Source organism: Chelonia mydas, chromosome 20 (assembly GCF_015237465.2).
Source record: "Chelonia mydas isolate rCheMyd1 chromosome 20, rCheMyd1.pri.v2, whole genome shotgun sequence".
In the NCBI taxonomy this organism is placed as follows: domain Eukaryota; kingdom Metazoa; phylum Chordata; order Testudines; family Cheloniidae; genus Chelonia; species Chelonia mydas.
In genome coordinates, this window is record NC_051260.2 from 4,234,208 (window position 1) to 4,259,885 (window position 25,678).

Here is a 25,678-nt window from a genome sequence, read left to right on the forward strand (position 1 = left end):
TTTTTTTTTTTTTTAAACAAATGCATAACTGTCTCCTCTTACCATTTGAATACACACAAACAGATCTGGAATTCTGCATGATTCTGAAGGTCTCTCCCCATCAGATTATTAGATGAGTCACAAAAGGAACTGGGATGGAGGAAGTTGCAAGGAGTGGTGGACTGAGCACAGAATGGGGAGACAAATTCCTGGCTGAGTGGAGTTTGAGCGGATCTTGACTTATGGGAAACTGAGGCACATATCTGAAATTATGCACCCCGTGGATGGTGAGGATTACTTAGTGTTTGTAAGAGTTCTATGGTTTATAAACAAAAAAGTTTCCAGCTCCTGGGAAAGCAAGTTCATTGTCTCAGTCCTGCCTACAAGCTGCCTCAGCCCAATAATTACTGGAATCACAATTTTATACAGCAGTGGTCTTGCCAAAGAGTGTGGAAGAACAATACTTACCAAATATGCAACAAAGCACAGGTAGGCAACACAGACAACGGCTGCAACCACATACAAGGCAAGGTGTCCCAATGCGCTGACATAGACCACCACAAAATACATGTTAATGGAGCAGACAATGAGAATGAGCACACCGCCAGCGATCTTCCAGCCTCTGAAAGGGAAGCCAAAAGAAACGGGATTACAAGGGCATTTGGGGGGAGAGGGATGTTCCTATTTTCCATGGTGTTTGGAGGGAACACTTCTTCTAATGTAAATGCCGAGACTCTGAAAATAAAGTCACCAGAACAAAAACTTTCATTGAACGGCACTGACTCTTTTCTAATAGGGTTGCTACTTTTAGACTCAAAACACAGACTAGATAAAGGGACAAGAAAAGATGTAAAGACAGAGCTCAGGAAGCAACACACACACACCAGTTTCTAGCAGTGACATATTGGGCACCACTCCAAGGAGAGTGAGTTGTCAAACAGGTCTTGGGGAGACTGGGCTATGTATAAGAAGCTTAGAAGCAGAAAAACTCTAATACTGTTTGGGGAATAAAAACAATTCACACGTTTTTGTGAACAGCTAACCCTGCTTAACTGAACTGAGGGAGGAAGAAAGGCCTGGTGGTTAGGGTGCCAGCCTGGACTTGGGAGACTTGGTTCTTCTACTTTGCCACAAAGTTCCCATGTGACCTTGGGCAAGTCACTTAGCCTCTCAATTCCCCATATGTAAAGTGGGGATAAAACTCCCCCCACCTCAGAGGGTGTTGCGAGAATAAATACATTCAAAATTGGGCTCGGATATCACATTTGTTGGGACCAAGCACCCAAGATAGACATCAGTATTCAGGGCTAAATCAAATGGTTTTAAATCAGGAAAAGGTCAGGCGGGTGGGATTCTTTTCATACTTACAGTCCATTGGCAAAGTCATTCATCACAGGATGCAGGCTGGTGAACGTGAGGACTGGGATTAAAGCAAAGGGAAGCTGGAATAAGGCAACACGATGCAGGAGATTAGGGCTGGGACTTTGTTCACGTAAAAAACCCACCCAAAGTTTGTTTATACACAATAATTTTTCTCTTTAGCTATTGAAAGTGTGTCACCTAGGAGACCTCTCACGGCTAGAAATGGGAAGCAGTTTAAAGCCACAGATGGTGCTTTCCCACCTCCCCTCAACAAAGAGATTCTTCAGTGAAAGAATCCAGAAGCTTTATTTAAAGAAGCATGACCCCACAGTATTTTTCCTTCTCTCTTCATAGTCCAGCTGAAATAGGAGTTTTTTTCTATGCTGGGATATGGACTGTATCATTCTTGAGTGCGAGGAGCAAGTTTCAGACAAGAACCATTGGAAGCTAAAATTCTTCTACTCCGAGAACTTAATTCGACAGTTCCCATTCTCCATTTTACAACAGGAACAAGGCACCATAAATACATATCTAGGTTGTTGCAGAGCTGGAAACTTGAGGAGAATTGGACCAGCCAGGAAACTTGTTATTTTTTTATGACTTTTAAATGTAAACAAGGTGTAAATGTAACCCTGTTTAAATATGGTTCTTGCTCTTTGTAAATATTCAAGTGGTGCTCAGATAATCCAGTGAGAGGCATATAAGAGCCGAGAAGTAATTTACCTGTTCTATAACTCAGGGGTTCTCAATCTTTTTCTTTCTGAGGGCTTCCCACCATGCTATAAAAGCTCCACGGCCCAGCTGTGTCACAACAATTGTGCTTCTACATATAAAACCCAGGGCCGGCATTAGGGGGTAGCAAGCAGGGCAATTGCCCGGGGCCCCACATCACAGGGGGCACTCTGAAGCTAAGTTGCTCAGGCTTTGGCTTCAGCCCCAGGTGGTGGGGCTTGGTGCCCCCGGCTGCAGCCCCATGCAGCAGGACTTCGGCTTTCTGCCCTGGGCCCCTAGTGAGTCTAACACTGGCCATGCTTGGCGGACCCCCTGAAATCTTCTCATAGCCCCCTAGGGGGCCCCGGACTTCTGGTTGAGAACCACTGCTATTACCAATGTTGGCCACAGTCCACAAGCAGCTACAGATCAGGGGCAGATCCTAAATTCACTGCTGCTGGAAAACCCAATTCTGATGGCAGCTGCTGCCATTTACAGGTCTCTCCCGCTCCCCTCCATACTTGAGCTCTCTGCACTCAGGACCCCTCAGCCAACCACTTTTCAAAAATGTTTATAAGTGGGCCAACAGAAGGCCCTAAAGCCAACACCAGTAGTGACTAAGAGGTTGGTTCTGAACGAGGAATTGCTAGTAGCTAACAGCCGCTCACCTGTAAGCTCTGAAGAACGTTTAGGAAGTCATTCATCCCAGTCAGGTGTTCAACATCTTGAAAAATGGCAACCAGCAGGGTTGGAGTGATGGCAATGGAGCGGGTCAAAATCACTCGAGCAAAACGCGACCACTTCAGGTTGAGGAATCCCTTTGAGGAGAGAAACGGAAGAGCTGCTGTTGCTACAGTGCAACATTCCACAGAGTTAAAGGGAATGATCTACTACTGGGTGAGTTTTTTCTCTTAAAGAAACCTGAGTTAGGCTGGAATTTTCCAAGGGGGAATCGGGGACTTAAGAGTCTGGCACGTGGGTCAATAGCAGGAAAGTCTGATCCTGCGGCAAACTACATGACCAGGAAAGGAACCTAGGCCTCCACTGACCATCTCAACTTCAGGGGATTACAAGGGGAAGAGGGAAAACACAGACATAAGCCGGCACAGCTGTAGAGTCACATACCTCCATGACAAACTGCCCAGAGTAGGTCCCAGTCATTGTTGAACTCTGACCTGCAGCAAGAATCCCAACTGCCCAGATGTAAAGAGCAGCAGGGCCAAAATAACATCCCAGAACAACACCCTGAAACACAGAGGGTTTCCAGTCACAAGTCAGTTGGTGTTAAATCCTAGATTTAAATGCTCAGTCAAAAGCAGAGTTCTTGGAGCCAGCTGCTCCAACAGACTGATCATGGGCCGAGACAGGAAGGAACGCTGTTCTGTTCCAACAGGACAACTCTTATAGTCTTAAAGGTTCAAGCCTTGAATAGTCTCCATTTATTCAGAAGAAGCAGCTGCATATAACTCAATCAAGGATGTTAAAGTCATTCAGAGAAGACCACACTGCCTGGCCTCACTATAAAGCCACTCACCCCTTTGTAGATATCCACTTCCAAGGTTTCATTGTTATTTGGAAAGAGTCCGGCATGGGGGCTGCTGCTGTTTGTGCAGACTTTGTTCTAGAACAGGACAAGACAGTTTAGGAAGTTTCATTTTTGTAAACAGATTTCAGAGAGCAGAAACCACGGCTGGTAGAGTTTGGGGTAGAGGAGCTGGCCAGATGAAATGCAGTAGCATTAATGTGTTGGGTGCATCTTGCAGGCTAGGGTGAGATCAGTGCCTACATTTATGCATGCCAGGGCACTGTAAAGGGGCCTTAGTGTAAATGAGAATCAGGCCCACAGTGTATGCAACACTCAGGCCCACTGTTAACACAGTAGCTATTATTAACCCAGGTGCACAGTGTTTTAGGGTGTCTACACTGCAGCTGGGAGGTGCGACTGAAGTATGTGTAGACATACCTGATCTAGCTTTGATTAACCAACAGTGAAGCTGTGGCAGCATGGGTTAGCCCTGACTAGGTACCTGGGGTCCCATGTGGGCAGGGCTAGCCCATGCTGCTGCCTGCCTGCCTTGGCTTCATTGCTATTGTTACTCGAGCAAGGGTATGCCAATATGTGCTGAAATCACACCTCCCGACTGCAGTGTCGATATACCCACTGTGTATATTACTCCCAGTAATCCAGAATCTCCACAACACAAGCACACAACTCCCAACAAACCCCACAGACTCACCACTTGTTCATTCGTCTTCCCAAAAAAAGCTTCAGCAAAAACAGAGACGACGAAGACGTTAATGAGGAAGGAGACAAAGAGGGCAACGCAGGACTCTATGAAGAAATACTTATTGGCTTCTTGCACCTCCCTCTTGTCTGCACGATTCACCTGCCTCGACTGGAGGGAAAACATTTAAAGATAGTTATGATAAAATGTTTCAGAACCTCTAGTCAATGGACCAGCTGTATCTCCAACAGGTGGTTCCTCTGATTGTTATTGAACTTTGGCCAGAATACATCTATCCTGTCTGACAGCAAATATTAAGAGCTGAGCCCTGCCCCTGACTGGATCCCTCTTTAGGCCTTACATACAGCAGCAAACACCATGAGACATTAGACACCAGCTAGCCAAGAGCAGCTGCTAATGCAATAACGCTGTGGGGTACATACAAGAAGCAGGGCTGTGGCTGACCACATTCACACAAGTACCCATCCACAGGATGCACTAGCAACACCACGTGTGAGCACATTGCTCCAGCAGACTGGATTTCCCCATGGTCAACTGCAGCTCCAAATGAAATGTCACTATGCTGGACATGCTTCCCAGCTTACCCTGGCGCGCACAGGCTGCCCAGCCTTCTGCTGTAATGTTGGGATGTGCCCCAAGATACAGGAGCTAGTAAGTTAAGGTTTCAGAGTAGCAGCCGTGTTAGTCTGTATTCGCAAAAAGAAAAGGAGGACTTGTGGCACCTTAGAGACTAACCAATTTATTTGAGCATAAGCTTTTGTGAGCTACAGCTCACTTCATCAGATGCATTCAGTGGAAAATACAGTAAGTTAAGGGGCAGCCTCAGCCTGAGCTCTAAACATATGCTGCTGCAGGGAGGGGGAAAAGAGAAAAAAAGCCCATCTTGTTTGCAGGACAGACTGCTGCCCTTCAGTTTTAAAATTAATCTGGGTTGGTCATCTTGTCCCCAACAGAATTAAATATGGATGAATCCCACAAAGCAGAGAGACTGGGAAACACTGTTCAGATGTCTGAAATATGTTTTCAGGTGTTTGCCAAGTGTTAATCTAGACCCCAGGTTCTGTCACACAAACACATAGTTAACGTGTGTTCAGCCAATGTATTCAATTTACCCTGCTAATTACGTAATAAATACCGTATTTCTTTATCAGGTGCACGTGGCATATTCTAATTCTGAAAACTTACACAGAACAGTCAACATCGAAATCCGCTTACTGAACTGATTCCAAACTATGGAGAGTTCTCCGCAAAGGTTACAGGGACTGCTACTATAGAGGGGATTTTCAAAGGTGCTCAGCATTGGCATTCACTTGTCAGAGGTAAAACTCCCACCGACTTTGGACTAACTCTACAGCCTTTAAAATCAATGGGAGTTTTGCCACTGACTTCCTTGACGACACCCACTCTGAAAAGGGCAGTCACAACGATTCAGACACACCAGGCCTTGCAAGGCGCTTTCCTCTCAACCCTCATGATCACATTCTAATAGTCTCATTGTACTCCTGCAGAGTGAACTAGAAGGGAGATGGGACTCAGTCCTCTCTTACCTTGACTAAAGCAGAATGCAGATACATGTTGTGTGGCATGATGACCGCTCCCACGATCCCCACAGCTTGTTCTAGCTGCTGGGTACCGCACTTGTCACAGTAAGGTATAAACATCCCCTTCAGCAGCTTTCCCTGGTCCGGTTTTACTGTTACATACTGCGCACAGATACAAGAGAGCCACTAGTACCTCTGGATTGGCAGAGTTCACACAGTTGCTTAGATGGGCAACTTGGAAGGCCCCAGATTTGCCCCACCTAAAAGTTACGGTAATTTGGTAATAGCTTCCACCTTTAAAAAACTTAGATATTGGTTACCCACTAGCACTGAAACAGGAGTGTTGTACGCCCCCAGGTAGCTATTTGGAGGCAGATGAACAGCTAACAATCATTGGGAAGGTCTAACCTTCAGTGCCAACCAGATTTGAGCCAGGAAGCAAACAGAGCCCCAGGGCAGTTAAAGTGGGCCCCACCTCAAAAAAAAAAAAAAAAAAAAAAATCTAGGAGAGCATTAAAGCACGTGCTTTAGAACTGGTCTAAAATTTTCCAAAGAAACTGCTTTCCATGGAAATTTTTGTTTTTTGAACCAGAATTTTTCGGTTTTTGACTAAAACCTCAAGAAGCCACATGGGAAAAACTTTTTTTTTTGGATCAGCTCTGGTATGCTTATCTTTAAGCCTGGGCTTAAAGTGCTTTCCAGAATTGGGGCCATGGGCGAAGGAGACTTCACAAGGGCCTGGCAGAAGAGGACAAAACTCAGAGGAAGAAATGAGATTGTCTGGTTTCTAAAATGTTTGAGAGAAGAGAATGAAGACACAAGTTCAACAGAAAGAAGGGGGAGAGGGAGTGTCACCCTAATTGCTAAGTAAAGCTCGAAGATGTTCAAGTGAGAATTACCTCATATCCAAATGTAAGCGCCATGATGGTAATAAGAAAGCCAAAAAATGCTTCCAGTTTTCGCAAGCCTGTGGAAGAAACGTGCCATTAGCAAGTTCTGGAGGACAAGTCTCAGGCATAATGTTGAGGGGGCAGCTATCAGATTTAATTGGTTACATGTACTTTCATGGGACATTAAAAATAATTAAAAAGGAAAATAAAAGAATTTACCATACTTGTCCAAGAACAGAAACATGAAAGTGTCAGCAATAGTTATGAGCACTCCACCCCACAAAGGGACTCTGCAACAGAACAACAAGGGTTAGTTAGAATCGTGCTTTTACAAGCTCTTCTAGCCATGTCAGTCCAAGCTTCCCTATATTCAGGGCAGGGATCATGGCCACTTTGTGTGCTGTTATCAAACACTTATCTCAAGGTTTTATTTGTAATCTGACACGCTGCTTGGTTACTTAAGACAAGAGACAACTCTGTTTTCTACATAAACAGTTCATAGAAGAGTTCCACCTTAAACCATGCCTACATTTCTCTGCACAGCGAGAGCCAAGAGTTTCTGGAGCGAGACATACTTCTCATCTACTGTAGGGCAAAGAGCCTGTAGTTTCTGATTAAGTTTCCATTTCTGTGCTGCCTGGTGGAAGTGGCTAACTTGTAGGGAACACCCAAGCTAAAACACAGTTGGGCTCTGGACTTCCAGGCTAAGAGTCTACACCAGGGGTCGGTAACCTTTCAGAAGTGGTGTGCCAAATCTTCATTTATTCACTCTAATTTAAGGAAGACTTGTGGCACCTTAGAGACTAACAAATTTATTTGAGCGTAAGCTTTCGTGAGCTACAGCTCACTTCATCGGATGCATCCGATGAAGTGAGCTGTAGCTCACGAAAGCTTATGCTCAAATAAATGTGTTAGTCTCTAAGGTGCCACAAGTCCTCCTTTTCTTTTTGCGGATACAGACTAACACGGCTGCTACTCTGAAACCTGTCTAATTTAAGGTTTCACATGCCAGTAATACATTAACGTTTTTTAAACGGTCTCTCTCTATAATATATAACTAAACTATTGTTATATGTAAAGTAGATAAGGTTTTTAAAATGTTTAAGAAGCTTCATTTAAAATTAAATTAAAATGCAGATCTTATCATTTTAGTGTGATCCTTGCCCTTGCTTTTCCTTGCTGAGTTTTCCAATGTCTGGCACATATTTGGATAGTTTAAGATGCACACAGGCTTCTGAATGATCAGTTGTTAACCAGTTCCAAGAGGGACAGAGGACAGATTTAATGTGTGAAAATACCTGTTCACACAGGTATGTGGATCCAAATGCTGAAAGCATTGCAAAAGCAATTTTCTACAAACAGTTAAATTTCACTGGCAGGGACGTTCAGCAGGTCAGAATAGAGGCCCCATGATCTCTCTCGGTAGCTTTAAGTGCACTCCGCAGATCTCCAAAACTGATGCCCCCAATTCTGAGCTTTTTAACTGAATGAGCTGCATTTCGAAATCTTCAACATCCATCCACTGAAATACAGACAAATCCAAGTCGCTTTCTTTGAACTTTTCAGGTTTAATTAGAAAAGAAAGCATTGGGCCAAATCGCTGGAAATCTTGAAATCTGTCAGAAAATTCTGATTCCAGTTCTTGCATGTACATTCCAATCTCATCGACACCGACCGTGCAACATGTTGATAGCTCTTTTATGTGTTGGAAGTAGCGGAAAGTTGAAGTTCATATATCCTGAGAAAAAACTGCTAGTTTTACAACAAATGCCTTCCAGGTTTCACAAAGATCCAGAACCATTTGCTCTGCACCCTGGAGACGGAGGTTGAGTTCGTTTAGGTGACTGGTGAGGTCACTAAGAAACATGAGCTTACACAGCCATTTGTCATCATCCAATTCGGGGTAGTTTTGTCCTTTTTCTGACAAAAAGGCCTTGATTGCATCAAAACAGTTTACAAAGCACACCAAAGCCTTGCCATGACTTAGCCACCAAATGTTGCTGTGCAGTGAAATGAATGGACATCTAACTTTGCTTTCTTAGGAGCTGACATTTTGTCAAATGTACCCTCAACTTACAGTGGGGAAAAAGATCGCAACAGATGGCACACACAATGTCAAAAGCAATGTGCTGTTCCACGTGATGTGATAGTGATGTAAGCAGCAAATTAGGAGTTAAAAATATCCCAGTACAGTGGTGCTGGAACAATTTTTAAGGTGGGGATGCTGAGCTGCGCCACCTCTTGCCCCTGTCTGCACCCCTCACTGCCCCAGGCTGGGGCCAGTGGGCCACAGCTCAGGGCGGCTGCAGAGCCCCGGGCCAGCGGCCGGGACCCCAGGATGGCAACAGAGTGCCTGAGACCAGGGCCGACAGCGGGCTGAGCAGAGGCCAGCGGACAGGACCCTGGGTGGCAGGGGCCAGTGGTAGGACCCCAGACTGGCAGCAGAGCCCCCAGGACTGGTGGCCAGGACCCGGGCAGTGTGAGTGCCACTCAAAATCATCTCGCGTGCTGCCTTTGGCACATGTGCCATAGGTTGCTGACCCCTGCTCTACACCAATTTCCTTCCAGCTTTAGTTCGGATTTAACAGAAGCTCCTCCGGTGTTATGTATAGTAAGGTTCTGGTTTAACATGAGGCCTAAAAGCCAAAGGGAAGCTTATTTACAGTTCTTCAATGTGTCACGTCAGCAATGGCTGGTGGCAATTGTGGGCTCAGAAATACCCATTTTATTTAAAAACCTTTAATCTCAAACGCTTTTTATGTAATACACAATGCAAAGAGGGAGCTCATACAGGGCAGTGATCTGCTAAGATTCTCAACTACAGGAAATAGAATGGTCCTTTTTGGCATAAAGAGTGTTGTTTTCTAATGGGCTATGGGCAGCAGATGGAGAATGACATTCATTTCCTGTTTCTCAGGTGATAAAAGCCAACTTACTTCCCAGCAGACAAGAGGTTTATAGCGATTGCAGAGCCAATTACTTCTTGCATATCCGACCCAATGATAGCGAGTTCAATCATCAGCCACAACATAATTCGAGGGACCTAGATACAAACACTGAGCTTCAGATACTTGAAATTAAAACCAGAAATAATGAATAGATTATTACAGGGAATGTTTCTTTTCCCCAACTTCCTGCCGGACTTATGGAGGTTTACAGCACCATTTAGGAAACCCATCTCCTCTTCCAGCACTGAAGACAACGGAAGACACCCATGACTTCAGTATATACTGTATCAGGCATTGCTACCGAGTTTTGAAGACCTTATGCGCATCAACTTTTACAGTTTATTTTCTGCTCCTTGCTCAGTTTGGATAGTGAACTAGACAGATGCGTTTACTGCAGCATATAAGCGGCAAGGATGGCAGGTGTGCATTTGTGACAGGTTTAAATCAACACCCCAAAATGCCCTCCCAACAGAAATGTAATCAAGTTGTCATGACTTTTCTTATGAGAGATTTGGGCAACCCAACCTTATGGCCTTGATTGTCTGACTCAGACCCTTTAAACTGGTTTGTGTAAGATTACTGGAAATACTGGTTAAGGGGAGATCCATGTTTTCCACCGGATGGCTTTACTCATTTTCAGCTGAAAAGTAAGTCATAACCATATCCTTACACAACCACGAGCATTTCCTCAACAGCCAACCGCAATGCACGTTCTTTCTTCATGACACCCCCCCGTGCTTTTTAAAACAAAGACTAGTTTTAAGTCTCTCCAGTCATTTGAAGAGGAAACCTGATTCAGTGGTTTGAACCAGAAACTAGGGAGTCAGGACAATCCTGGGTTCTATGCCTGACTCTGCCAATGTTGTGAGATGACAGGAAAATCATTCAACGTCTGTGCCCCAGTCTCTCCTTTCTAGGTGGGAACAATACCACCAACCTCACGGTAGGCAGGCATGCTGTCAGGTTTCATGTTTGGAAAGTACATCAACACCCTCAAATGTGTGTGTAAAGTTGTATTATAAAGCCTATATCAAAGGAAGCTAGCGTGAGGCAGATCCAGAGACTTTGTTAGTGCTAAATCCGGGGTAACATTAGCATTTGTTTGCCACGTATCAGCACGTAACCCTGCCATTCTTTCAACCACAGGCCATTGCAGAAGTCAATCCTGAAATCCTTAGCTACATGGGCATTATGCAAAAGTGAACTTCACAAGTCTATTTTTAGAAATAAAACACCACCGTCAGAGGCTGATTTAACATATGTTGATCAATAGTAACATTCACATGAACCACAAGAGAGGTGCAGACTGCCTGAGACAGTCACAAACTGACACACACCCACAAGATCGTCAGATAGTTTCTTTGTAAAACGAAGGCTAGAAATTGGAGTAAGACCAATGTAAACTCAGCAAAGGCATTTAAACTACTGTTATCCCTTTCCTTTTGTTATCCCTTCAGAGGATGCACTGAATCTACCCTTGGGCTTCATGTCTAATCTTTCCTTTCATCCCCCAGCCACTGCCCAGCAACAATCCACCTTTCAGACTAGTCACTGGGAAACCAAGGCTGCTTTTCCACACACACCCCTGCCCACCAATGAGCAAGGCTTTTCTTTGAACCCATTGTGCTTTACTGTACAAAAGGAAGAGTTGACACACACTCAATGAATGGCTTTTGAGATGGACCGTGTCTCTACTGGCCTTTATTGCTTTGCGTGCAGAAAAGCAAGAACTCTTTCCCTAAAGAGACGTATTTGGCTTTTTAAAAATCTGTCCCCTAAGAGGCTGCCTAGACTAAGCACACACTAGTGCTTACTTTGGTATAACTTGAATGACTCAAGGGTGTGGAAAAACCACCCCCCTGAGCGACGTACGTTACAGTGATCTAAGTGTCAGTGTGGACAGCACTATGTCGGTGGAAGAAGCCCTCCCGTTGGCTTAATTACTCCACCTCCCTGAGCGGTGGTAGCTAAGCTCCCGTCGGAACAGTGTCTCTGCACTAGCAGCGCTGCAGCTCAATTGGTGCAAACTGCGGCGATTCTAGTGCTGACTAGCTCTCAGACAAAGGAGGAAGCACCATTCACGCCAATTTTGAACCAACAGTGGAGACCAAAGGAGGTGTCACCTGTACCATCCCCAAGCCCTTCAGTTCAGAACCATTTTGAAGGCACTGTCTGGAAGTGGAGGCTCCACGTCTGCTCTTCTCCCTCTCAGCCCTTCCTGGCATTTCAATTCCTCAACATTCCTGGGTCCCAGCCATTCAGAAAGCTTTATTTTCAGTGACACGACTAAGATCTCAGATGAGCAAAGCAGCCCAGTACGTGGGAACAGCATCCAGAGTCACTATTTCAAATCTAAAGGCCTTTAGGTCACCCACCTTTTGATACTGCCGGTTACACATTTCTGCAAGGTGCAGTCCTGTTACCACTCCCAGCCTCGCCGCCAGACGTTGCAGGAGGAGACCAATGACAGTGGCCAGCAGCAGAACCCAAAGCAGCTGAAAGAGATGCAACAATATACGGTAAGTAACCTTGAGTAATGAGGTGCTTCGGAGGCAGATGAACAAGTCAGGACCGTCACGTTATTGACTTGAACTGGGACCATATAGAACATGGTTGCAACCAAGGTCCTGTAGTGGCACCAACTCTTGTATAACGGGGGTCAAATAAGGTGTCCAAGACAAGGTTATGGTTTGCTGGTTATGATTATGCGATCTGTATGCATGTATCATTTTTGTATTTAAAGTTATAAGTATTGGCTTTATACCGTCTGTATTTCAAACTTGTGCTATGCTTGTGGGTGACACCCCAGACAAGCTGGTGTCAGCTCTGCCTAGCCTGCTTGATGGCCCATTAAGGACCATCAGCTATACAAATGACCCACTGAGAGAAGGCAGACACGCCTTGTGACTCAGCAAGGTATGCAGGGACATGCCCATGGACAGAACTCTGATGTTTTTCTATGCCACGTGATGGACAGCTTGACTTTGGAACAAAGAAAGATAGACCACATGGCAAGAGAATATAAGAAGCTGCTGCAACTCCTCCATCTTGTCTTCAGTCCTGCTTCATACCTCTGGAGGGACTTTGCTACAAACGGAAGCCCTTAACAAAGGAATGAAACAAGCTGTGGATGTCCTCCAGAGACGTGATTTGAACCTGCAGTTTATTCTATTGCTGCTAAAAGCCTGAACCAAGAACTTTTCCATCACTGTATGTCATTGATTCCATTTAATCAATTCTAGCTCTTGTCTATATCTTTTTCCTTTTATGAATAAACCTTTAGATTTTAGATTCTAAAGGATTGGCAACAGCGTGATTTGTGAGTAAGATCTGATTTGTATATTGACCTGTGCCTGGGGCTTGGGTCCTTTGGGATCGAGAGAACCTTTTTTCTTTTACTGGGGTATTGGTTTTCATAACCATCTGTCCCCATAACGTGTGGCACTGGTGGTGATACTTGGAAACTGGAGCGTCTAAGGGAATTGCTTGTGTGATTTGTGGTGAGCCAGTGGGGTAAGACCAAAGTCTTCTCTGTTTGGCTGGTTTGGTTTGCCTTGGTGTGCATAGAAACCCCAGCCTTGGGTTGTAACTGCCCTGCTTTAAGCAATTTGTCCTGAATTGGCACTCTCAGTTGGGTCCCAGCAGAACCAGCATCATTACAAGGACTTGCACTGGAGAGCATCTGGGTCTCCTGAGATTACAGTTCTCTCCGCAGGCCTTCTTGTTAATAGGAGCCAGGAACGTAGTCAATCCATTTGGAAGTGCAGTCCTGTTGAGATTCCATGCTTGGTTTTATAAGCCTGGCACTGACATACACAAGGGGCTGCAAGCAAATAAACCTGCAAGCCATTTTGTTGCCCGGTTTCACTCTCAGGCATACTGCAAGCCTAAGATTTGCTAAACCCACTCCTCACCAGTAACACCAGCCTGGAGTCAATGTGTCATCAGTGAAAAGCTTAGAGGGTAACTTCCAAGCAACGCAGGGGGCAGACCTTTAGACCCCTTGCAGTTGGGAGTTTGGCCAAACCTTTCAGCACAACAGCACTGATGAGGCCTTTGGCACTTAGCTGAACACAGGTTCCGCGCTATCATCTGGAAGTGGTGTTAGGCACCTGATAGGAGAGGTGGTGGGCCTGGAGGTACAGCCTAAAATTGATTCACAGCTTGGAAAGCTTCACACTGACCTTAAACCCTGCGACAGCGCCTGACTGTAAATCCGACTCGATGTTGCCAGGATCCAGGTAGGCGATGCTCATGAGAAAACCTGGCCCTGTGAAGGCCCAGAGTTTGCGGAAGCTAAACCATGAGTGCTTTAAAATGGAAGAGAAGATTGAGAGGTTAAGACTCTGCTCTACACCAAAGGCTGGTGTGGGTTCCAAACAAAACAGAGCTCAGCCTCCAGGAACCAGTCCATTTTTAAGACAAAAAAATTGGTAAGAGGCGCTTACAAGCTTTTTTAGCTGCCAGCAAAATAATAACCAGCCCCTGGCAAGATCTCTCCATTCCCTCATCAGTCTCTCTTCATTTTGAAATCCAAAGTGCAGCCCTTTATTCCGAGACCTTCAGTGTCACCCGCACTTTAGCTGCGGGATGATATCAAGCTAACTTTGCATGCAGTCCTCTGACAAGTGCTGGCTTGCCTGCTCTTTACAGAGAGGACAGCAACTGCATCCCTTACAGAGCTCCTTGTGAAGGACATATGGCTCAGCCATTATGCTGATGGGCCCAGCTTAGCATTGAAACAGCTATTCTGACTTGCTTTTCTTGGTAAGAGCAAAGCCAATTTTCACCTGGGAATCACACACTAGACATCTCTCTGCTCTTTAGCAGAAGCAGAAACTGCTGTCCTGGGAAACATAACTAAAGACAGCAATGTGGCTCTGGGGTGAGTGCTACACCGATCCTCATTAGGAGTGTGCATTCACTTGAAACAGACAACTGCTTTGAAGGTTCTGTAAAAGTCTGCCAACTCTGATAGAGGCAGCATGAGGAGCGTCTGCTGTTCAGATTAAGCTGACCTGTTTACTCTGAATGCAGCAATAGCCATGTGGGTAACTGGCATCCACAGCAGGTAGTGAACCTGGCAGTCACTTGGTTTGTGTTAGTTGGCGGACAGTCACTCGTTTTGTTTTAGTTGGGTCACTGAATCCCATGCAAGCATGGCAGACGCTTCACCCCCTTCTCAACGTAGCTCTCCATAGTTAGAAACAAGCAGCCAGCTCTCCTACCTAGCACCTCAATTTAAACTGAAAAGGGACCCAGCGCCCACAAAGGGAAACAAGTCATCTAGATTACTACCACTTCCATTAAAGCCATTTCCCCACCAAGGTGAGCTTGCTAAGTCTGGGGCCCAGCCACACTGACCTTTTCATCTTCAGGGATAGGGATCTTCTCATCAAAGTAGGTGGCGAATGGTTCACCATTGGACTCCGGAGACTGCTGCGGGACCGGTCTGTTGTAGATCGTGCTGATGACCTCCTCATGGTCTTCAGAGACATCTTCTGCGACATCTTCTGCATTTACAAAAGCCATGTGTAAAACAAGGGAGGAGTCATTGTGCTGAAATGATGCAAGTTCCATTTTAAACCGGCCACGTTCTTAGCAAGTGCCATAGGCGAAGCAAAAAGCGAGTGTTCTAGCCCCCCTGCCTTCCCTTGCCAGGATTGGTTGGTTGGGGGTTTCATTTTTTTTCAAACACGTGGAGGAATGAAACGTGTGGAGCAGCAAATCCACAAAAAGAAGCTACTGCAATGAGACTGGGTTCTCCACTTGAGACTCTCCAGCTCTCGTGTTCACATGCGAGCGAGACAAATTTATTTTTTAGTTTATTTTTTATTTCAAATATTAAGATGCCTGCCCAAACTCTCATTACCAAATCATTACCAATAGAATAAATGAAATTACTACTTCACTGCTGCTGGGATTTTGCTGAAAGTGCAACTCAGGTGGGCCAACACCTACAGGCATTCCCCGCACCCTTCATTCAACAAACCTTAGCCCTTCCAAAAACCCTACCATCTTTTGCCGCATGCCTGGAAGTTCAGTTTAAGCCCCTAGAAGATGCTGTTAATGCACTGAATTCAGCCTCAGGAAGGCACAATGCACAGTTTGTTAGATCTTTGGAAGCAAGGAGTAAGAGACATTAAGGAGACTAGTTTCAGAGTAGCAGCCGTGTTAGTCTGTATTTGCAAAAAGAAAAGGAGTACTTGTGGCACCTTAGAGACTAACCAATTTATTTGAGCATAAGCTTTCGTGAGCTACAGCTCACTTCATGCATCTGATGAAGTGAGCTGTAGCTCACGAAAGCTTATGCTCAAATAAATTTGTTAGTCTCTAAGGTGCCACAAGTACTCCTTTTCTTTTTAAAGGAGACTAGAAGATCATTTTCCCAACTCCCAAGATCTGAAAGAGAGTACACAGCAGACACCCAGTCCTGCTGAATTCTCTAGACAGTATGTAATTTTAGGCTGTAAGTCAGGTAAACAGGGTCAGTCCAGTGACAGAATTATAACTCCCAACAACTTTCACATCAAGTCCTCTAACTCCATTCCACTCCTCCCAGCACCGGCCCAGAACAAAAAGCCAATTCCAGCCCCCATGTTATACTCACTCTGGCTACCACCTCCTGGCATGCTTTTGTTTCAGAGGAGGAAAAGCAGCATCCAAATTAATCCTGCCTCCTTTACTAAAGGCAAAAGTAACCATTTATAACCAGAGAAGTACAAGCAAGGTTTGGGCTCTTACACAGTTTCCAGTTGCATCATCAAAGCAAACTGAAGCTGGTTGTTCCTCCTCATTTCCCCGCCTCCTAAATACCTGACCGGACTGCCAGCAGATCTGTTTATATAATAGATTTAAAGCAACAGCACCTGTTTGTCTCTTTTCCTAGTGGCTTTGGTTGCACAATATCTTGCTGAGCTAGTTCAACTAAACTAAGGAAGTTATATGAACAGTCAATCTGTTGCTTAATGGTGCTGGAAAGTGACAGCCTGAGAACTGGCTTCAGCCACAATTTTCATCCATCTGGAACAGCTAATCTCAAAGGTGTAAATGATACCAAAACAGGCCAGCCAGAATGTCTTAGTTCTACCTGTGAGTGACCCAAAGAACCCCTTTAGTAACTCCCTACAAAGTACTGTAACAATCTTTGTACAAAATATGCCTTGTGAGGTATCATTTAAAAACTAATACTTCCCTGGGCAATAATATGGTGAAATATACGTAGCAACATTATATGGAAAGTTATGAATTCCCCCATATGATGCACATGTTCAAAACTAGACAGCCCTGCTTGGGCAGAAGTTGCCAAAGAGAACAATCCGAAACAAAGGAATGTGTTTACCTCAATATACATGTAAGAAGTAAACAGGATCATCAGGACAGCAGGGGAGGAGATGGCAGGAAGTAGAACAATCCACACATTAGCAAACACAATGGGGAGGGAAGAAGGTGAAGGAAGCTCCATGCTCTACCAAACTCCATGTCACCTTCCTCAGAGCTTAGTGAAACTTTACTTCAGAAGAATACACTTCAAAGATTCAATAGGCTATAAAAGAAAGGGGCAGAGAACCCCAAATTCTCTTTCAGCTAAGCAGAAAAAGGCACCAGCACCTTTAGGCCTCTGGAAGAGATCCTGACTGAGGAGAAAGAAAAGGAGTATTTGTGGCACCTTAGAGACTAGCAAAAATGAGCTGTAGCTCACGAAAGCTTACACTCAGATAAATTTGTTAGTCTCTAAGGTGCCACAAGTCCTCCTTTTCTTTTTGCGGATACAGACTAACACGGCTGCTACTCTGAAACCTGACTGAGGAGAGGGTCAGTCACCATCTTGCTGGTAAACTACGGGTGAGAAAGGCCATTTTGAACAAAGCCTTGAATCAAAACTTGCTAGATTAAGTTTTAGACTTTTAGATGCGTGTTTTCACTTTTATTTGCTTGTAACCATTTCTAACTTTATCTTATACTTGAGCTCACTTCAAATCCTATCTTCTTTTGTTAATAAACTTGTTTTACTATTAATCTAAACCAATATCACTGTGTTTGTACTACAGCAGTGGTTTTCAACCTTTTTTCATTTGCGGACCCTTAAATTTTGAATGGAGATGCAGACCCTTTGGAAATCTTAGACAGTCTGCAGACCTCCAGGGGTTCGCGGACCAGAGGTTGAAAAGCACTGTACTAAAGTGAATGTCAACTCCAGTTAATGGGGCAAACTGGTGTGTTTTGTCTCATTAAAAGAGCAAACAGATCTTATTCCTTTGAACAGGGGTGGAGGCTGCAGAGTACATGGGTCTAGGGAAGTTCGGGACTAGGGGTGTGCTGTGATCACCTCCTAACATTAACCAAGTTTGGTAAAGACAAAACTGGTTGGGATAACTGCTGGCAGACTGCTGGATTCCAAGTGACTGAATCAAAGCTGTACAGCATACAAAGAGCATGCTGGCTGTGTGTAAGTCCTAGGCAGGGAGCCGCAATACCAGAAGCATTTTGGGACACTCAAAGGTTAAAAGTGAATTGCACCCAACTGTGATACTGTCACTATCCAAAGCAAGTACTGCACAAAACCCAGATCAATGTTACTCTAATTAGACTAAGGAAGCAGGATTTAAATGGTATGAATGCATCTGATGAAGTGAGCTGTAGCTCACGAAAGCTTATGCTCAAATAAATTTGTTAGTCTCTAAGGTGCCACAAGTACTCCTTTTCTTTTTGCGAATACAGACTAACACGGCTGCTACTCTGAAACCGATTTAAAGTTACTGTCTGGTTTCTCCTCTTTTATCCACTGCTTTCACTAACTGGTTCACAGGCAATGCTGACAGGACTAAAGTTAAAGCCATCTAGATTTTTAAGCAACCGGATTCTGAAGACCACAGAGCAGCTGTAACATCAGCTCCTGTTCCGGGAGAGCCACCAATAGTGAGTCTAGAGTGTTTCCTCTGTGAGCACAGATACAAGCATGAATGCTGCTGAGCCACTCTTCTGCTCCATGAGCTGGTTATTGTATTTCACATACTGCTCTTGGAGAGCCAGAACAGGCCAGCCTGCAAGCCAAAACTAGCATTACAGGTCTTGTCAGGCCTGTCTGCCTCAACAGTGACCATTTCCTACTATAAAGGCTGGTTTCCATTGACTAGACTAGTACCCAGGTTATGGTGTTGACGCTCTAGTATCCATCCCACTTTTGAAGGAAATGACACACAGAACGAGCTAGCCGCAGAGGACAGCAATCTACAGCAGCCAACATAGGGCTGGAAGGAACCGCGAGAGGTCATCTAGTCCATCCCCCTGTGCTGAGGCAGGATTAAATATACCTACACAATATTCTAAGCATGATTTTCATAGATTCATAGATATTTAGGTCAGAAGGGACCATTATGATCCTCTAGTCTGACCTCCTGCACAACGCAGGCCACAGAATTTCACCCACCACTCCTTCTGCTGAGGCAACCAGAGAAAGACAATGAGTCTTACATTGTGAATACTCTGGGGCAGGGATTTTCTTTCTGTTCCGTGTTCACTTGGCGCCTAGCGCAAGTGGGCCCTGGTCCAAGGTGCTACCACAATACAAATAGTAAGTGGATTGTAGAGGCCCCAGCCCTATCCTATCTACTTCAAATCATTCTCTGCCATGGTTGAAGCAACTGAAAACAGGGACAGAATTCTCAGCCTGTCCAACCAAGTTTTACCAATGTCAATTTCTGCCCTTCTTTGACAGTTGGGGGCTTTGATTGAGTTTTCACCATCTTTGTCATTTATTTGCTGAAATCCACTTTGTTTTCTTACAGTCTTCACGGAGGAAACCCCCTCAAAGCGGACAACCATGGTCGAAACCAAGTAGTTTCCCCTAGTGTAGACGGTGATGTTCTGTGTGGCACAGCAAGGGAAGGGGGCATGAGGAAGCCATCCTCTAAAATTCAATCCACAATGCAGGGGGCCCCTTTAGCACTGCAGTAAGATTGTCGTTTCCCAGGTAACCTCTCAACATATGTTATGCAATACACTGAAACTCCCTGCTCACAGCCAGGCACCCTCTTGCCTATTGTAATTCTTTGAGAGTGGCAGACGGTGCAACTGGAAAGATGGTAACCAGACCACTTGGACAGATAGTCCTATCTGTCTAGAGATTTGTTACACTCTTTTCATGGAATCTCAAAACCTGTTGCTTTCTACTGCAAGTAGCATGCAAATAACGATTAAGACTGGATTCAGTCCAATCTCCTGATTAAGAAAGGGAAGAATTTGCACGGGGATTTCCAAAGCCTAGTACAGTTAAGCACCCAAACCCCATGAAATTTCAGTGGGATATGGCCACCTACTTCCCTTAGGGTCTTGAAAAATCCCAGCCTTGGTTCTCCCATTTTAAAGTGGTTTCCAATCTATAACCTTGCCAGTTCACAGGAGAAGGATGGAAATTGCCTGAGGTTAGGAAAGAACTTTGCCTAAAACTATTTTATAATTGTTTATTATGGGAATTCTTGTATCTTCTTCTAAGGAGCCTGGTACCAACCACTGGCCTGAAACAAGGTATTGAACTAAATGGACAACTGGTCTGATCCTGTATAGCAATTCCTGTGTTCCTAACTTGCACACGAGTGTGGAGTGTTACCATATAATATTTTCCGCTCCTTGCCAGGTGCCATGGTGGAAGACCTCTGACTGGAGGGGGAATCCTTAGAATAGGTCACATTAACTGCAAAAAAGAAGGGAAAAAGGCATAGTTAGGGCAAGAACACATCAAACAGAGACTGCATGAATCCGGGAGAAAAAACAAAAAAGAGAGGCTACAGTATTGGCTATAGAACTAGCAACTTCCAACAGACAGATTAAAGTACAACGGCCGCATGCTTAGAATTTATACAGCCCTTTCCCGGCTTTAAAAGGGCTTCACCAAATATTAGAAATAGACGTTTTCATGTGGACCTGATTTAGAAAAAGCCTGCTTGAACAAAGAAAACAAGTCCCTTGGGAACTTAAAACAAGAATTAGGGGGGGAGTGAGTGAGCAGACCACCTAGAGAAACTAATCAACATGGACATTAGTTCTTGCAGATTCTGGTGCCAGCTCCCAGATTAGTGCTGCTTGTGACAGACATCTCAACCCCATCTTTGGGGTCCACTGTTTTAAATGAATGGCTTGTGTGTTCTACTCTGGGGGTTGGGGGCGGAGGGGGAAGAGAAATACTACAGCTCCTACAAGAACTTAAAACAGTGGGTGGTGATTAAGGCAACTTAACCAGGTTGTAACCCCCCTCAGAGAGGGGTACTACCTCCTGGAAAGGCTCACATATACTAGTTCAAACTAGATTCTCCAGAGACCAACAGATAAAGAAAGCACTTTTGGGTAAATAGCCTGAGTTTAAACTGACTCAAGGTCTTCTTTCTGATCCAGAAAACAGACAGGAGCTTCTGTTCAAGGGGGGCCCACAATCCTTCCCGGGAAGGTCTGGAAGGACTTTGGCCTACAAAGGCCTCATAAGACTGACGGGTGACCTCTGGTAAGCTTATTAGCATGCATGTAGTGTTTTGGTTTTTTTAAAAATGTTTTCTCTATAATGCTGTTACCTTAAGAAGCAATGTGCTTACTTATAAAGAGCTGCGTGGTAATTCATAACTGCTGGCCAATACATTGTTCATAGCCTTCAAACAGAAAGTAAAGAGCAGACACTGGCCTCTTTAGGCAGTCCGGCTTACTGGGAATGTCACAGTGTAGGCAGGGAATGGTGCAGCCTGGAGAAACCGTGGTCAGGAGGGAGAGAGGCCTGGATAGCCACCCCAGAGAGTGACAGCTGAGGACCCAGAAGCCTAGAATGCGTGCACTTGATGGATCACAGAAGGGAAACACAGAAGCGGTTGCTCTGAATTGTGACACTTACAAACAATGAAACCACAACAGGGAAGCAGGAAAGAATGGAAATTCCTTTATGTGTAGAAATGGCAACCACACATCCTACGCTATGGGGCTGTGGTTTAAGGATTGAGATCATGTTCATCACCATGGCATCAGAATGCTCTTCTAATGGCACTAAATGGCCAGTCAGGACCTCTTCCTGTGCCTATTTTTAAAAATGAAAATGTAGGAGATTTAGAAGGAGGCCAGAATTGGGTGCAGAGTTTCAGATGAAAGCTGGCATCCTCCCTAAATATTAACATGTCAACTTAAAAAAAATCTCAATGATATATTCAAGTCCCGATAACATCTAAGCATGGTATGTAAAGCACTTAATGTCCTCAAAGCCTGTTATGTAGTAACAGGGTATTTTTGCTCCTGGGACAATGCCATATATTGGCAATGTTATCTTCCTAAATTCCATCTTAATGTGGGCATACAAGGAAAATGCCAGTTGGATGTTAACATTAAGTGAATTTGTGCCAAAGTTAAGGTGTTCAAAGCATAATTACAGTTCATACATTCCATTCTGAACAAACTAGCACAGCTAATGTGTAGATGACGTTGTAAAAGAACAGACTTGAGCTCATTCACAGCAATTTGCTCAGTTGAAATGGCACCGTTCCTTTTCTGTAGGAAAGGCAACCCTACTACTTATCTACCCAAATATGCTCAAGATTTTAAATGGTTTATTCTAGAACAACATATTAATGCAAAGTAAACACTGTTCTGTGAGCTCTATGCACCTCACGGTTCTCAATGAAATTTGCTAGCGCCACTTTGGACAAATTAGTTGTTTGCTCTTCATGTCACTAACAAACACATTTGCTCACTTTAGATGAGGGCCTACAGAAGTTCAGACTGTCTGTTTCAGTGCCTCGCACAGCACTTCAGATTTCATTTGCAATGTACAAAGGCTGCAATATTTTGGTGCAATGCTTTAGCTTTCACCTGTTCTGCAAGTGGAAAAAAAAAAAAAAATCCTCCTATGGATCATCACCTCTTCCAACTCTGCAGGCACAAGAGGACCAGACAATTGGTGATCCTAGTTTGAAAGCTATTGTTTTGTAATGCTGACAGACCCCGGTCGTCGGTGGGCAGGATCAAACCAGGGATCTCTGGAGCTTAGTGCATGAGCCTCTACCGCATGAGCTAAAGCCAACTGCCTGGTAGCTAAGGCTGTAGAGCAGACTCAATCTCTCTCTAAGTGGTCTCAGTGCCACTAGATGGGACAGAACACCACACCCAGAAGGTGTGTGGGGTACATACTTTCCCTAGCTAAGGAAGCACATCCCAAGCTTCAGAAACTTCCCAGTTGAAGTCCCGGATGAGCCCCCATTTGTAACGCCAACAGACCCCGGTCGTCAGCAGGTGGGATCGAACCTGGGACCTCAGGATCTTAGTGCATGAGCCTCTACCGCATGAGCTAAAAGCCAACTTCCTATTAGCTAAGGCTGTAGAGCAGACTCAATCTCTCTCTAAGTGGTCTCGGTGCCACTAGATGGGACAGAACACCACACCCAGGAAGTGTGTGGGTTACACATGCCATATACTCTTGGAGTCTTAAAAGCAGCAGAATTCCATAGAAACCCACATCCGTTACAGAAATGAATGCTGTTGTGGTAATTAAAATAGTTAGGTGAAATAATCACCTTGATCCAATGACGTGGAAACTACCACAGTCTGCAGCAGTTTCAACAGCACCACCAAGATTGAATGATTGGATATAGCATCAGCAAGATTTGATGCCAAAGAGATTCTTTTAGATCAAGGGTACAGTAGTTCTGCCTTAGACTTCGTTGTTAGTTTGCCTAAGCACTTCCCTACCAGATGGACACCCATCTTCAAGGCTAGATCAAAGTTTTACCCACCTTAGTTATGTGAGCATGTGACTTGTCTTCTTTACTGCTCTTTCAGAACAAGAGCTGCAAATGATTTTTATACTAGAATCTTAAGCAGCCACCACCGACAAAACAATTCTCTTTGTTGGTGTACAAAAGCCAGCAACAAATGCAAGCGCATCCTACAGAGCAGTCTGAAAAACTCCAGTACCATGGTAATTTGCCAGAACAGGGCAGAGAGGCTAAACAGGCGACTGTGTGATGTGCAAGTGATCCCAAACTGGCCAGGACAGTTCTGTCTTAGAGAGGGTCACTGACTACAATGGATGTGATTTACCGGAGTATAAAGCTCGCTGTTGCTCAGGTAGGTCAGGTCAACCATCCAGACCAGCTGGAGAGAGATCTTGACTGATTTTCTACAGGATAGTAGAGACAGCTTTCAGCACAGTTTACCTTACAGTGGAGTAGATGTAGTCACTATGGGTAAAGTGTTAGGCTCCCTAAGTCACTTAGGTGCTTCTGAAGTCCCATTTTCAAAGGTAATTTAGGCACTTAAAAGCCTAAGTCTTGCTGACTTTCAATGAGACTTAGGAACTTTTGAAAACTTTATCCATTGCTCTACAGAAGCCTATTTACGGAACACAATCCTCACACATCCTCCCTTTGAATTTTAAAGCTTTACAGATTTATTTATTTTTAGAAGCCATTCTGATGAAATCTTAATTCTAAAACCTAATAGAACGGATTCCTCAATACATTGTGTTTCCCTCAAAACAAGGTCCCCAGAAGGAAACTACTTATTTCTGCAGCAAGTTCTATTAACACCAGCCTCAGAGAGGTTAATAAAGGCAAAAAGGAAGATGATCACATGACAAACATTCGTTACAGGAAGACACTGACCTAAATATCTCCTTGCAAAACACATTTCTCTTTGGGTGTGAGATAAACCATTTCCCTCCTATCTCTGCTGTCAAGCTACAAACCCTGGCCCAGTTTAAACTCTCATGACACATTCATTCACTATGCCTGTCCTCCTTTGTTCTGACAGCAAATGCTTAAGTATGAAAGCTTGAAAGCATTGTTCACTGACCACGCTTCCTCAGCTCTCGTCCCCTAATGCCCCTACTCTATTTGCGCTACATTGATGACATCATCATCTGGACCCATAGAAAAGAAGCCCTTGAGGGATTCCACCATGATTTCAACAACTTCCATCCCACCATCAACCTCAGCCTGGACCAGTCCACACAGGAGATCCACTTCCTGGACACTACGCTGCTAATAAGCGATGCTCACTTAAACACCACCCTATACTGGAAACCTACTGACCGCTATACTTACCTACATGCCTTCAGCTTTCATCCAGACCACACAACATGATCCATTGTCTACAGCCAAGCTCTATGATACAACCGCATTTGCTCCAACCCCTCAGACAGAGACAAACACCTACAAGATCTCTATCAAGTGTTCTTACTACTAAAATACCCACCTGCTGAAGCGAAGAAACAGATTGACAGAGCCAGAAGAGTAGCCAGAAGTTACCTACTACAGGACAGGCCCAACAGAGAAAACAGAACGCCGCTAGCCATCACCTTCAGCCCCCAACTAAAACGTCTCCAGCGCATCATCAAGGATCTACAACCTATCCTGAAGGACGACCCATCACTCTCACGGATCTTGAGAGACAGGCCAGTCCTTGCTTACAGACAGCCCTCCAACCTGAAGCAAATACTCACCGGCAATCACACACCACACAACAAAAACACCTACCCAGGAACCTATCCTTGCAACAAAGCCCGTTGCCAACTGTGTCCACATATCTATTCAGGGGACACCATCATAGGGCCTAATCACATCAGCCACACTATCAGAGGCTCGTTCACCTGCACATCTACCAATGTGATATATGTCATCATGTGCCAGCAATGCCCCTCTGCCATGTACATTGGCCAAACCGCACAGTCTCTACGTAAAAGAATAAATGGACACAAATCAGATGTCAAGAATTATAACATTCAAAAACCAGTCGGAGAATACTTCAATCTCTCTGGTCACACGATTACAGACCTAAAAGTCGCAATTCTTCAACAAAAAAACTTCAAAGACAGAATCCAATGAGAGATTGCTGAACTGGAATTAATTTACAAACTGGACACCATTAAATAAAGCTTGAATAAAGACGGGGAGTGGATGTGTCATTACACAAAGTAAAACTATTTCCCCATGTTTATTTTCCTCCCCTACTGTTCCTCAGACGTTCTTGTCAAC

At 44.5% G+C, this 25,678-nt stretch overlaps 1 protein-coding gene across 13 annotated transcripts in view; it reads right to left on the bottom strand.

Annotated features, from left to right (window-relative positions):
* The window catches only part of SLC11A2 (solute carrier family 11 member 2), a 53,747-nt gene that overhangs the window by 7,762 nt on the left and 20,307 nt on the right, over positions 1-25,678 (bottom strand). For 5 of the 13 annotated variants that reach the window (XM_037883764.2, XM_037883765.2, XM_037883767.2 and 2 more), the window contains exons 2-15: positions 20,287-20,370; positions 15,042-15,190; positions 13,862-13,987; positions 12,053-12,172; positions 9,666-9,772; positions 6,949-7,019; positions 6,739-6,806; positions 5,846-6,001; positions 4,290-4,448; positions 3,587-3,673; positions 3,178-3,297; positions 2,721-2,870; positions 1,348-1,421; positions 448-601 (exon numbers count right to left, since the gene is read on the bottom strand). In XM_037883764.2, coding sequence (XP_037739692.1) covers positions 448-601; positions 1,348-1,421; positions 2,721-2,870; positions 3,178-3,297; positions 3,587-3,673; positions 4,290-4,448; positions 5,846-6,001; positions 6,739-6,806; positions 6,949-7,019; positions 9,666-9,772; positions 12,053-12,172; positions 13,862-13,987; positions 15,042-15,190; positions 20,287-20,370 — 1,625 coding nt within the window. Of the gene's footprint in view, positions 1-447; positions 602-1,347; positions 1,422-2,720; positions 2,871-3,177; positions 3,298-3,586; positions 3,674-4,289; positions 4,449-5,845; positions 6,002-6,738; positions 6,807-6,948; positions 7,020-9,665; positions 9,773-12,052; positions 12,173-13,861; positions 13,988-15,041; positions 15,191-16,287; positions 16,448-20,286; positions 20,371-22,399; positions 22,523-23,437; positions 23,463-25,678 lie in introns of those variants that run through there. The other 8 variants (XM_043532720.1, XM_043532726.1, XM_043532724.1 and 5 more) reach the window with 5 other exon arrangements.